The 13,839-nt window shown below is 41.8% G+C and overlaps 1 protein-coding gene across 5 annotated transcripts in view; it reads right to left on the reverse strand.

Annotated features, from left to right (window-relative positions):
- Positions 1-13,839, reverse strand: part of LOC137604934 (nck-associated protein 5-like) — a 39,505-nt gene that overhangs the window by 6,207 nt on the left and 19,459 nt on the right. For all 5 annotated transcript variants that reach the window (XM_068329188.1, XM_068329187.1, XM_068329185.1 and 2 more), the window contains exons 8-11: positions 7,258-7,431; positions 4,252-7,097; positions 3,907-4,021; positions 3,395-3,470 (exon numbers count right to left, since the gene is read on the reverse strand). In XM_068329188.1, the coding sequence (XP_068185289.1) occupies positions 3,395-3,470; positions 3,907-4,021; positions 4,252-7,097; positions 7,258-7,431 (3,211 nt within the window). The remainder of the gene's footprint in view (positions 1-3,394; positions 3,471-3,906; positions 4,022-4,251; positions 7,098-7,257; positions 7,432-13,839) is intronic.

A 13,839-nucleotide genomic window follows, 5' to 3' on the forward strand; every position in this document is an offset into this window, starting at 1 on the left:
TATTAATTGAGGCAGGTCCACCTGAGACCCTCCTCTGGGTGTCTACCAGCTCACTTATCTTCACTTTTCTTATCTCATCTTGAAGCCAGAGCACTCCAACTGATTCATGTTTTTCTGATTTGCCTCATTATAAGTCACGTCATGCTAACTGGTGTCCAAGTGTGATTGAGGTAAGCGTACGCATATAAAGCTGAAGCTATTAGTTGCCATGGAAATGCAGTTGGAGACTATAAAAAAACATAAACCAGTACCTCTTAGCGATAAACAAGGTGCTAATAATCGAATGTCAGAGTACAGAACATCTTGCAGTAGCTTTATTTAGCTTGATGCATCCCAGCAGATGTATTAAGTGGAACCTCCTTGACGGTAATGTGACGATCGCTGATTGAAAATTAGCTTCAAGTGTCAACGTCTGTTAGCGAAGCACCACTTCAGAAAATGGCTTATTTTTATCCACTGGTAAACAAGAGCCAATAATTGATATGAGAGGACACAGAACAGAGACGTTATCGATCGGATCGGTCGAAAGTTGGAAGTTAACAAGAAACTCTGTAACACACTCTTCCCTGGAAAGGTAGAACGACGGACGCTGAGAGGTGATTGGTTCCAACGAGCCTTTCACATGCACACAGGTTTTATCCTCCTCGTCCCTTCAGTCTGCACCGAGATCGATCAATACCTGCTCGATGTCACAACATAACAGCGCGGGAACAATCTCCTGATTCTAACACTTTAACGGATATATTTAAAGAAGTTTTCTTGTGTGGAAACAGAAGAAGGTCTCTTTAGTTCAAAATGTTAGAAACAAAAACAGCCAAAATAAACAAATGCGCCAAAATTGAACTGGGCGACCCACAGTGAATCAGGTGGTGCTTTATTTTGTCTCATTTTGCTAGTTTTATCATAAAAAATCTGGTATTACAGCTAAACAGAAGAATAAAATGTGCTTCTGAAAATGTCTTACATCAGATTTATTGACAGGATCAGGGCCCATGTTTGACATCTGCTTTGATCGGAGTTCTTTATGACAAAACAAGGAACAACATGGTGGCGATTCCTGACATCTGTATCCATCAGATGTCAGGAAAGTTTAATTTGTGGAATAAAAATTGTTCCCAAATGTGAAAACAATACATAGCCAGAAGAAAAACGCAAAGTTCACTTGTACAATGTGTGCACAGATTAATTTATGCAGCCATCTGTATACTATGTGCATGTCAATCAGTCATCTGTCAAAATAAGAAGTTTAATTTCTTAAAAAGTAGCTTAAAAAAAACGGAATTATGTGTTTGAATCAACATTTCATGTATTTTGTCTTTCTTCATTTGTCGCTCCGATTAAAAACCGCTCCGTCACCTTCGTGAAGTTTGTGCCAAGTCTGTCTGGTGTAATTTAACTCACAGCTAAATACAAAGTTAATTGACTGAATTGTGCTTAGCTGGTGCGGTGCTGAAATTTTAATGAGGTGATTAGCTCCTGAGGGCAGGCGTCTGTCGGTATCTAACATACGTGATATCTGCGGCGCCTCGGCGATGGCGTCACACAACAGCCCGTCTGTAGTCCGCTACTGAATGGATGTGGACAGATTTGTCTGCGGCTACTTTTTAATTTAATTGCACCGCAATAAAATAAACTCATCACGTTTTACTTCCTGTTACTCGACCACTTTGTGTTTGTTATTTGGCTGGATTCTCACCTGTGCTTTCAACAAGGTGGTATTTACGGTAAATAAAAGTGTTTACATCTGCGCCAAAGTGTTATTGAGTCGAGGGGAACTTGAGTGTTTTGATGATTTCTAATTCCAGATTTGGGCCCAACTCGTAATGGACAGGTGTTAAACTTGAAGCCATGAAACATAACCACCAATGAATGAGCAGCAATGATTTAAAAGCTGGAATACATGTGGTTTTAGCCAAACTTCACTTTTCCGTCTCTTTCTGCGTCAACAGTCACGTTTTTCTGCTTTCATTATTACAGTTAGGTCATTCATCCATTAGGGATAAGCCATAGTGACAAAATTCAATGAAACAGAGCCCTACCTGACCCAATCACACTTAGTCTAAATTAATAGGGAACAAGTGGACCTATGAAGACCTCTGGAGTTTCTCTAATTTAAGAGTTCAGAGTTAATTCATATTACACACACCTGTGTGAACCTATTTGGTTGGAACACAAGTAATTATGGTCTCCTCTGAACATTTTTCAATGACTGAGTTTTTATGCATTACTTTTACTAGATTGCTGGGTTTAATCAGTCATGTGTATTCGTTTGGAAGTATAGTGAAAGTATTCCCGCTGTTACGCTGCTTATTTCATTACGCGCTGCAGAAATATTTTATTTCTACTGTTTTGTTTGGTGCCAACATCATATTTTTACTATTTCCACCAAAAGGAAAAACTTGTGAGGTAACAACTGAGTAGCATTTAAACAGGAAATAACTATTTTCTGTGAGCTGTTTCAACATCAACTTACTCCATTCTTGTGATACATAAATCCTTTCATACAAAATTGACTCAGCAGGACAATGACACCATTCCCTTGAAAAGTGTTTTTGTTAATGGTGACCTTGGAGCTCGTAGTTAAAATCTAAATGTAAAATGATCAAAAATGATTAAAAAAATGCTGAATAAATTACTTCAAATGCTGGATAGCCTAAAACATCCACTATGGCTTTTCTCTGAAGGCTACAGTGGCCGATGGATAGTGTTTAGAAAAATTTGTACCTGGCTGCATGACCTTGGCTTAAAATTTGGAAGCTAGGACTGAAATTTACGGCCAGAGCAATCCAACTTAATGCCAGTAGAATATTAAGTTCAGACACAATCCAGTTGATCTCCTTGTACTTGTGAGGATCCACATTTTCTCCTAAGCCTGCCCAGGGTGGAGCGTATAGCCCCCAGGGTGAAGAGGGTCATCTTGATTGGATGAACCTGGGCATGCAAACCGTCAGTGTATGAATCTGCAAGGATGAGCAGTCGATGCTACATATGTACAATGCCCCCAGTAAAGGGTAGACTTGTGAAATACAATCATGCTGAAATGGTTCCTACTTGCTTGGATTCACATCGCCACCAAAAACAATAAGTAATGACAAGGTACAAATACAATGTACATAGATATGGATGAAACAGCACACTGACAAAAGTCTGCATTTTGCATGTTTGTTTGACTGCCAGTAGCAAATCCATCACGTTTAGGACTTACACACATCTGTCATATTTGGTCTTCACTTCTGTCTGCAAACTGCAAAACGGTAAGCACAGATAAAACCTTTAGGCTAGAATGACAACGCTAACATTGCTGAGTTAGTGTTGTATCAGGATGTTAACGGGGCATCCATTACCGTAAGGATGTGAGAACAATCTTACACAATAGGAAATAGAAAAATCTGACCTATGACAGCATCCTGGTTGCGGCTCTTCACCGTGGATCCATTTTCACCGTCGGTTCTCAGGTTCACCATCTGCATCTTTGCATGTTTGAAGGACAAGCAGGCGTTACCCACATGCTCTTTCATACCTTCACATGAACAGTATTCCTATATATGGTTTTTGCTTTTTTGAATATTGTCTTGCTGTTTTCTAATGTAAGTACTTGTAGACAAAAAAACCTCTAGCCTTGATAGTCTCAGAGTCATCACGAGACTACTCAATGAATAACCATTTGGGGGTTTTTTTTTGTCTGATTCATAGAATCATATTAGTTCAATGTGCCCCAAATTGTGAAGTCAGCATATTGAACCCCTGAAAGATTTGTATTGTTTGTTATTTGTCTCTTATATCACAGTCATTAATGCAAAAAATGCACAGACTGTAAAAGAGAATGTCTGCTGACACATTTTGTGATAAGAACTTAAATTGGCTGTGCTTCCAATAAAACATGTGTGAGGTAATTATTTCATTTACCTTTGGGTCCCCGATGATGTCACCATGTCCTTGTATCTCATTCAGGGACATTCCTGGACAGGGCATGGAGATGCATGCACGCACTGCATCGTGAGACTCTCTCCTACCCGCAGAGCTGAAAGAAAATAGTTTGTCAACACTCCACTACATACTGACATTGTCCGATATTGACTCAACATGCCCAGGGTGATTTTTCTGATAAATTACCCTATATATTTTGAAACCTGGCTGGGATCCTCTGTATGAAATGTGTCTCAACTTGTCCCAGGGCTGTGGACACTGATAAATGTGTCTAAAGCCACTAAAACTCAGGTATTGTGTTACGAGAGTCAAAAGATTTCTTACCAGTCTTTTCCATCACTTTTTCTTCTGTCTCTCTTTTTGTCAGACTTTGTCTGCTTTCCCCCCAGAAGCGATGTGATCTTCTGCTCTCTTTTGTCCTCTTTCACTTTTGTGGAATCAGTCTTTTTGTTGCTTGGAGCAGGAAGCTTACTTTTACGGAAACCAAACCAGTTTGCCAGCGATGATCCAGATTTCTGCTTCACTTCACTACTTCTCTCCTGTTCCTGCGTCTTGTGTAAGTTCTCCTCTATGCCAAGCATCACTTTCTCTTCAATTGTGGTTATAGTACTTTGTCTCTCTGGTTCTTCAGAAACTGGCTCGCCAAAAGCACTGGAAAATTGTTGCTCAATCTGAAGGCGTCTAGCCTGCTCTCGTTGTTGCTTAAGACATTGAAGTCTTTCACTGGAGGACCCTAAATGTGAGGGAACCGTTAAGCCTTCTTCAATCAAGAAGTTGTTCAACAAGGATCGGTTCATCGGGCAATGGTAGCTACTGGAGCAACTCATACTTCCTGGAAGGACATCACTAAGACAGTTCAAGGAGCTCCCCGAGTGGGTTTTGATCTGGGTACGGACTTTGCCAGATCTGTTGAAACTCGGTCTGTCCATATAACGTGCACCAAAGCTCTGGCTACGAGCCTTGGCCCCATTCATGCCCATTATTGGCTTGATTGGAGGTCTGGTTGACACTGACACAGAGCGTTTAAATAGCCAACCTTCCTCATCAAATCCCCAATCCAGCATCACACCACTGTCTGATGCAACAGGATGAACTGGATCAGAATCTAATGAGCTGCAGCGGGTCTCGATCTTTCTGCGTGCTTTGTCATGGGCACCACATTCGTATATCATCTGAGGGTCGCATGTAAATGTTTGAAAGGTGCGGGCACCTTTTGCAGTCGGGTTTGAATCGTCTTTGCCCTGTCGTCCAAAAACTAGAAACGTTCCAGTTTCCTGTCCAGAGATGGCCTCATGGGATTTGGCATTAACCGGAAGAGCCATTTTTACTGCTCTTGAGGATGAACTCTGAAAATTATTTGCAAAGCCCTGGTAGTAAACATTGGAGTACACCTGAGGTGAGACTTCTGAAAGTTTTGGCTCACTGCTGCTCTGTTGGGATCTTTGTAAGACACTCTGACTTGGCAATATGGAGGGCGCACCGTTTTCAATATGGAATGTAGGAGTTCTGTCTACAGACAACTGGAACAATTCTGAAATATGTGACTCTTGAACTGGGATGGGCGGTATACTGGATGAGTGGGAATGGCAGACATCCTTCAGTAGTTGTATATCAATTTGTTGATTGTCTTTTGTCGTGATCGATTGTTGGTGTTTGGAGGTGCTAGAGTTGATCTTCCCAGTAGTGGAGTTTTGAGTCTGAGCTGCAGATTTGTGTGTTTTTGGTAAGCTTTCACAAGTGGGCCTAAGGTGAAGAGAAATTGTTCGACCTGGGGGTGCAGGTGGGGACGGGGACCGAGGTTCTGTATGGGAAACATCACAGTGTTGGTCTTTGCGTCGTTGTTTTCGTGGAGAACAGGGTAAATTGTCAAAGAGGCTTTCTTCCACAGTGTCATTGCTGGACTGATGTCTAGTGATTTGTAAAGGTGATTTAGTTGGACTCTTTGTGCATTCGCTGATCCCTGGAGGTTTAAAAGTCTTCGAATGTTTCACAGGGGAAGCAAGGGGAGACTGCTGTTGCACACCCTTGAAAGACCTTGAACTTGATTCTGTAACTTCCTCATCTTTTTCAACTTTAGACAATGCTCCCCTGCTTGAGCCATGTGTTTTGCTCAAGTTTGCACTTTTTGTAGGAACACCGTGCCCAGGTGGGTTTGACTGTCCTTTGGATCTGTGACCCTTGATAAGCTTTTGGTGGAGTGGAGAATGTGTATGCTTTTGTTGTTCTTGTCCTCCATCTGCACTCTTACTTCGCAGAATGAAAGCCTTTCTTGCTGAATCGCAAGGCTGAGGTTTCGGTTTCCTCTGTGGAAACTCGGAGATGGTGTAGTTGTGGCTTTCACTGCTAGCTTGACATGCCTGGTCTCTGCAGTTTGGTACCTCCATTGAGGAGCTGCGTTGCCTGGCTGAACTCGCACAGCTCAGAGCTCTGTTTGCAGCATGTTGATGAGACGAGCTCATGTCACTTGTCTCTGCCTCGACTTGCTTCACTGCAAGTTTATCCTGTTGTCTTTTGACAAGATCGAGTCTGGATTTACGGTCAGTAGCCCTCTCCTGGTTGTTGTTTCTGTCACTGAGCTTCATATCTGAAGTTGTGTGCTTTTCCAGGTAGTCTTTGTTTTTTTCTTCCAGGTGCATAAGACTATCTGTCGGGCTCACACCGGGTTTGACCGCGGGACCCCCCAGAAATAAAAAATTGTCTGTTATAGGTGAGGGGAAATGACCAGAGTATTCAGAAATTTTTAGAGGGTCTTCTTGAAAATTGTTGTCGTCATCCCTTGTGACGTCCAGTTTCTCCAAACAAAGATGGTCTTTTGCTGGTTGTTCACAGGAATCAGTACTTTGTACTTTAGGAGAGTCTTCCTCTGTGTCATCAGAGTCTAGGGCAGCCAACCCTGCATCGGCTTTTAAAAGTTTACTTGTTTGCTTGGCTGGGCTACCCTGTGGGCCCTTAACGCCCAGTGAATATATCCCCTCATTGGAGGTCATACAATCTTTGCAGTGTGCTACAGACGCAAGTGATGATGCCTCTTTGGAGCTGCACATTTGGAGACGCTTCAGGCCTTTCAGAATGTGACCCTCCTTCCAGCCCAGGTCAGTTTGCTCAAGGACGGCTGAATGTCGGCTTGATACTGAGCCAGCACTCATCCTTTTGTCCCGGCTTGTAGCGCACTGTGCATTACAATAATCGTATAATTAGTGAAAAGGTATTCAGAAATGAATCAATTGTTTGACCCAATTGCCACAAAGGGGACATGATCAGAATCTCTTCAGACAAGAGACATCTTCTTTTGTCAAAATCTCATTATAAATGAAGATTAAAGAAACCTACCTGCTTCGATGATCCACGTCCCTCTGCCCAGGTGTGGGAGCCACTGGAGTACTCACTACCAGCGCTGGACAGGGACAGTTCACTCCCACTCCCACTACTGCGTGGGCATGTTAGGCTCAGCAGACTGGGCCACCTTCCAGCAGGAATACCAGCCTTTCCATTTCTTTGGACCTCCTGTTAAATATCAGACAAGAAACAAAAGGTATAAAGTATGTCGTAAGTTTTTGATATATGTAAAGGAAGAAGTCAACTAATGACCTTCTTCCACCATTGTTCCGATAGTTTGTTGGTTTGTTATTTTTTTTAGAAGAATTATATCAAGACTACCAGATGGATTTCTCCAGACTTGAAAGGCTGAGGTTGGAAAGTATCAATTACATTTTGATGCCGATCCAGACAGGGGTCGGTCTAGTACGTTTGAATTATTTCCCCAAACTATTGATCCAATTTTAACAAACACTCATCAAGGGTTGGACCATATACCAGTCAAACTGAACAAACCTATTGTATCATTCAACTTCGTAGGAATTGTACACTGATAATTATGAGTTCCATGCTAGTTTGTTGAGACATAACAGGCAGTGCAAACTAAACTTGAGGTTCATCATCAGTGATGAACCTCAAGTTTATTGGTTGTGTTCGGTCCTGGAGCATCAGTAAATCCCCCTGGTTGGGTCACACAACCAGGGGGATCGGTCCCCACCTTGTGACGAGGTGTAGCATGCTACACCATGAGTGGCTGCTCTTGCTCATTGATGTTTCTGCAGCTATTCTCATATTCTTGGTGGCCATAATTCCTAAACCCTCCAATGCCCAGAAAACTGAATGTCCAGTGTAAAAATTGGCCCTTACAGTCAACTTACAAAGCTTCACTGCATGCTATTCATGCTCTACCCTCAGCTAGTTCTGAATATTTAGCTTTCATTGGCATCTGTTATGCAGTCTTTCGAGGAGACAGAGAGTTCCATCATAATCATGCTTGAATGGTACTGTATTAGTTCCAAATCTGGCCTGAGCTTAGGTTTTGAAAGGCTGTCTGGAAAATTCAGCTTCCCTAAATCTGCGTTCAGTTGCCGGTCACAGTCTGATAGTGGCGGTCTGGCCGAGGTCCTAAATATTTGCCACTATCCGTAGATTTGTAAAATAAAATCTTACCTTTCCATCAACCTCAAATAAGAAATTTTAAAAAACAAAATTGTCCAAAATCTATAAAATTAACCAATGCATGGGAGGTGTTTTTGCAGATGGTGATGGACCTTAATATACACAATTAATATATACAATTAAAAATAAATAACTATCAAATATACCACTGAGAATAAGAAACATGTTTATAGGCTAGATTTACCAGTTGTGACAAACATACTTCACATTTACACAAATGAACACAACATCTGTTCATCCAGCCAATGTCTGACTTCATATTCGATAGATTGAAACTTTGGTTTAAATGATGCACACACAGATGCCCCATGGCTCTCCATTTGTCTCTGCCAAGGCATCAATAATACGATGCATAGATGTCTCGGGCGTACCAGAGGCCAACCGAGGACCGGAATGCTATTTTTTCCAATCCACTAATTAGACGGGTGCAGTTGTGTTTTTATGTCTTTCTGATTTTGCAGCATGAGTGCCGACAGAATAGAGACATCTTAAAGTGAAGGCATAAAAGCTGTGCGTGTCTGTGCAGTTATGTTTTTATCATTAATGAATGAAAATCACCCGCATGTAGCTGGAAATGTGTGTGTTTGATTAACAGAGTGAGAGAACCTTATGGGGACCAGAGGACAGAACACTTTATTCTGAAGCAACAGTTCCACGTAACGTCAGAACCTCCATCTGATCTTTTCATAGAAAACCCGAATCAGATTTACACATCCCATTATTCCAGCTCTACTCAGTTTACAGCCACTTTCAGCTATTTGTTTCGCTTTTCCCGCTGACAGCGATAACATAGATAACAGAGTCATACAGCTTTCATCAATCCTAGAGGGATGTGCAGAATGAGCTGAGAGCAAAATAACAATAGGGACAAAATCAAGTGTGGCAGGTAGAGAAATGGTCACGACTATCTGTCTGAAGGACCAGATATTTTTCTTCTATAACAGTGGATTTACTCAGAACATATTATGTGGTAAGAGCATTCCTGATTTTTTTATTCCCCTTTCCTCAAAGATGCAAAAACATCTTACAAAATAATATGTAAAAATTCACACATTTGTACCGCAGATCTGAATGATGTTATTCATCGGCACCATTTCAAATCCGAGGGACCAAAAAGTGTCAAGAATTTTGATCTCATTTAAAATAGCATTGATTATTTGCATGGCTGCCGTGGCCGGCTTCCTCTGAAAGTCATTAGTGTCATCTGTTAGCAATAATTAATATGAAAAGGAAATAATTACATAAGGGAGCCTGGGACCAAATCACTTGATTTGGTCCATTCATTAATATTCACCTATTATTTTATTATCCATGCTAGCCGTTATTTCACCAGCACTTCGGGAAAAGGCCACATTTGACCACGCTTGTGAGGATTAAACTTGGAGCTAATTACCGCCAGCATGTCGAAGGGTATCTGAGATTTGACGAGTGATACGCTTTAAAACGCCCTAAGTCAGAGGTTGTGTTCAAAGTGAAGAGCGAATCTCAATATGTGTTTTCATTTTATTGAATCTTAAGTTTAATTTACGCTCTTTAAAATGAAAGCACTTCCGTTTTTACGACTAAAAAGTATGTTGTTCCTAAAAATGAAATATGTTGATGTCTTGAATGAATGTTTCCTATCTGGAAAGACTTTCAATAAAACTGCAGGTGCTTTATAGTTTGTTTCGTTAGTGTGCAGCAGTAAATTAGCAGAATACTCCTTTAAGAAGAACAAAACTTCTCTGTGTGTTTCATGTCCTTTAATAGTCAGAAATATACAGAGCCAGACACTATAATAAAATAAATCTCCCTCTCCCTGCAGCCGTCCAGCCTTCTGTCAGAATAATAACCCAGCATGTCCCTCCACTGGTCGGTCTGCAGCACACGAGGGCTTCACCACCGAGGAAATGCTAATGCTGCCGATGTTTTTATCACAGGCGACCAAAAGTTCTGTGAATTCATCCATTTTTATTCACATTTAGTTGTAAAAATCTAACCTTTGACCCTGATCTGCCTGGAGAGCCCTCCACCTGTGAAGCTACTGTTCCCACCATCACTTTGTAGGTTAGGTTTTCAAACACGAGATGTTATAAGACTTGAACACACCAACCTGTGTGTTTGAATGTAAAATAAATAAAAAGAAAACTGATTACACAGTATAAAAATTCAGCCGTCATTGATGAAGTTATCCTGAATGTTAATTCAGATAGGGATTTGATTTGTAATAGAAGACATGTCTGCACAAGCTAATCTAATTTACAATGGGTTAGAGCCTCTGAGTACCCTGTCCTAAAGTCTTCCCTTCCTATTGGCTGTCCTGCTTACTGTTATTACCTTGGGGCCAAAATTCCTTCAACATCACGTTTACACTTCATTGATTTCCTGCAAACATCTCTTAACATCTTCAGAACACATTTATTTATGTGCATGGACATGATCGTAGCTGTGTGTCTTTACTGAGGTTTAAATCATATCTAATTTGCTCTTAAGTCATGTTGGGATTCACCGCAACCGATCCCAGCTGCTGATCAACATTCACACACAAGGACGACGCACTTAAGCTTTCATGGACTTCTGAGTTCATTTTAAATTTCACTATCTCATCAAAATTCCCCCGTGCATTCCCCTGAGCCGCCCACAGCAAGGTTACACTCACTCAAGCGCCCCTCAGACCAGTTCTCGCCAGTCTTGCCTTTGAAACAGTTCCCCTCTTCACTGCGCTCACCTCATTCACTATGACACGCACCGACTAGCATCTCATCCCGTGCCTTGTCTTCAGGCCCCCTGGTCATTAATACACCATCCTGTCTTTGTTTTTCACATCACATTCACCCCCTCTGCCCTTGTTTCTCTCTGCTGCTGCTCAGTGTTTTGCCTGCCAGGCTGGATTCTGACTAGACGTTCACTTTGGTGTCAGCCGACCGAGACGGGTGGGAAGCAGGAGCCGGACGGTGGGAAGCAAGCAGACCCCAGCAGCCAATAGCTGTGGAGTTTGGTGTTGTAAAGGTCTGTTTTGGTTGTGATCAAACGTAACAGACGAGATTTGAAAGAACACTTGGAGATACAGTAGGTTGGTGTGTCTGAGTCTGGGCACCTTCCAAAGTCAGTCCGTCTCTCGAATCACATGATTTCAAGTGAAACCTTTACCTTGAAGTTCTCAGATCATGCAAGTGGAACATCCACAGAAGCTTCAGAGACTGTTGGTTGGGTATCAGCTAGTTGTTGACTTTGGAACAAGTCAAGATCAATTGAAACCCGATGGGAGCTCCGAGATAAACTGAGCAAACGCGGAATCCAGAAACGACAGGTATAACTAAGGGTTTAGATGGATATAAACGTGCTAGTTGTTGTGGTATCTGCTACACATTGTGCTAACATTAGCTTTCTACTTAACTGACTAGAGGCCCGTTCATGCATCTTCTACATACATACTGGTATACGGTCTGAACACCAAATGTCCTTTACGAAGTCAAGTGGCTGTTAAATATAAAAGTATTGACTTTTGAAGGAGCTTCTGATGAAGAACCTGTGCGTACATTGCGGCGATAATGTACACCGTGTACCCACCTCACCTTTTTCCTTTTTATTCTAGTAAACAGTAAACGAGGTGTGCAACAGGATGCGGTTCAACGTGAAGTAAATTATTCCACGGGAAAAGCAAAGTCTCTTTAAAAAAAAAAGTGGTAAATACTGTAAATTAGACTTTTTGAAACGAGTTCAAGCAACGCTTTTAAAAGCACCTTGCAGACGCAAATAAAGCTGACTTTATTATATATTTACCTTTATCAGCGGCTGCAGCCTTCTAAGGAAATTTATCTCGGAAAGGAGGCAACCGCCGCTGTCTCAAGTCCTCGCAGGCCCGGTTCTCCGGAGCGCCGCTCTGCCACAGAATTCCAATAACGGCGTGACAAACGACGCTGTCAGAGAGCCGCGCTTTTAACAGCCAGAGCGCAGTGGCAGAGGGACGCCAGGAGATGACGTTACCGTTAACGGTCCAACAGGACCATCATAGACAACGAAAGGACAGATGTTAGCTGTAAAGGCTAATGCAGTGCCTCAAGATACATACACCAAAACTTTCTCCAACTAGCATGAGTGTCTCAGTTGTGTTCATGATGTCAAGACCCTCAAGTGTGTGGGTTAGGGTTAGGGTCAGGGTTGGGTAGGGTAGGGAAGGATAGACCCTCATCTGATAGGCTACTTAATGAAAAAAGGGAGGGGCTTACGGGATTCTTTAGCTTGTTTTTATGTGGTTGAATGAAGTCAACGTAAAAAAAAAGGTCCCGGTTGTGGTGCTATTGCGTGGACTTCCTGTACCTTACGCCGGCTAAGCTACCAGATGAATTCTATATTAAGCAACTACTTTGAGCTGTTAACACAAAACAACACCTCCTTTATTCATGTGCTGAGAGTTTCCTCCCTTGTCGTCCTTTGTGTGTCAAGCAAAGATCGCACAGCGTAACCTCACTCAGTCAGCCGACGTGACTGGGAACAGGCGCTCCGCGATAAAGAAACACAACAAGCATAACTTGCGGGTGATAAACACAATTTTCAATTTCAATAATTCATCCATAATCACCTCTGTGTTATCAGGAAACCTGATTAACAACCAGAGTGCGCGTCTCCCTTCTCAGAACCCTCCATCACTAATCACTGATGGGGACACGGAAATGACCCGGGCTTCGTTTTTGGCTGAGCCACAAGGACAAGTCAGACAAACGTGATTGTTTGGGACTTGCAGGAACGCCGTAGAAGTTCTGATGCTTCCCAAACGGCTGCCGCCCTTAAAAATTAATTGAATGAAGGGGAGAAACAACAAACTTGTGTCCTTAATTTCCTTTACTTTGGTATAATTGTTGGTGTGGGAAAGGAAAGAAATCCATTCAGTTAATGAATATTAATTGAGTCCATTAATGACAATACACACACATACACACACACACACACACACACACACACACACACACACACACACACACACACACAAACACATTACTTTATACGTCTTAAGTCATTAGCTTCTTGCTAATGAATAGTGGGAATTACTACATGATAAATAAATATTACATGTGCTCATGTATTTTCTTTGCTCTTTGGATGAACTAATAAATGCTAACTAAATGCTAACGTCACACCAGCTACGGAAATAGCAAAGGGTCAAAAACCGAATTCAAACTCAAATATGCATTACAAATCAAGTCAAACAAAAAAACACAGAACCAGAATCAGTTGTAGTTTTTCTCCTGAAGACAAAAATCACCGGTTGCTGCTTCACTCCTCAGCTTTATTGGATAAATTTCCCCACTGTGGGACGAATAAAGGATTATCTTATCCTAAATAACAGTTGAAATCATCGTCTGGGTTTCATGACCTACAATTTGTTGTTTGGGCTCCCGTTGTTGTCTTTCCCGCAATTGGACGCTCAATCACAAGTCC

This window comes from Antennarius striatus, chromosome 12 (assembly GCF_040054535.1).
Source record: "Antennarius striatus isolate MH-2024 chromosome 12, ASM4005453v1, whole genome shotgun sequence".
In the NCBI taxonomy this organism is placed as follows: Eukaryota; Metazoa; Chordata; class Actinopteri; order Lophiiformes; family Antennariidae; genus Antennarius; species Antennarius striatus.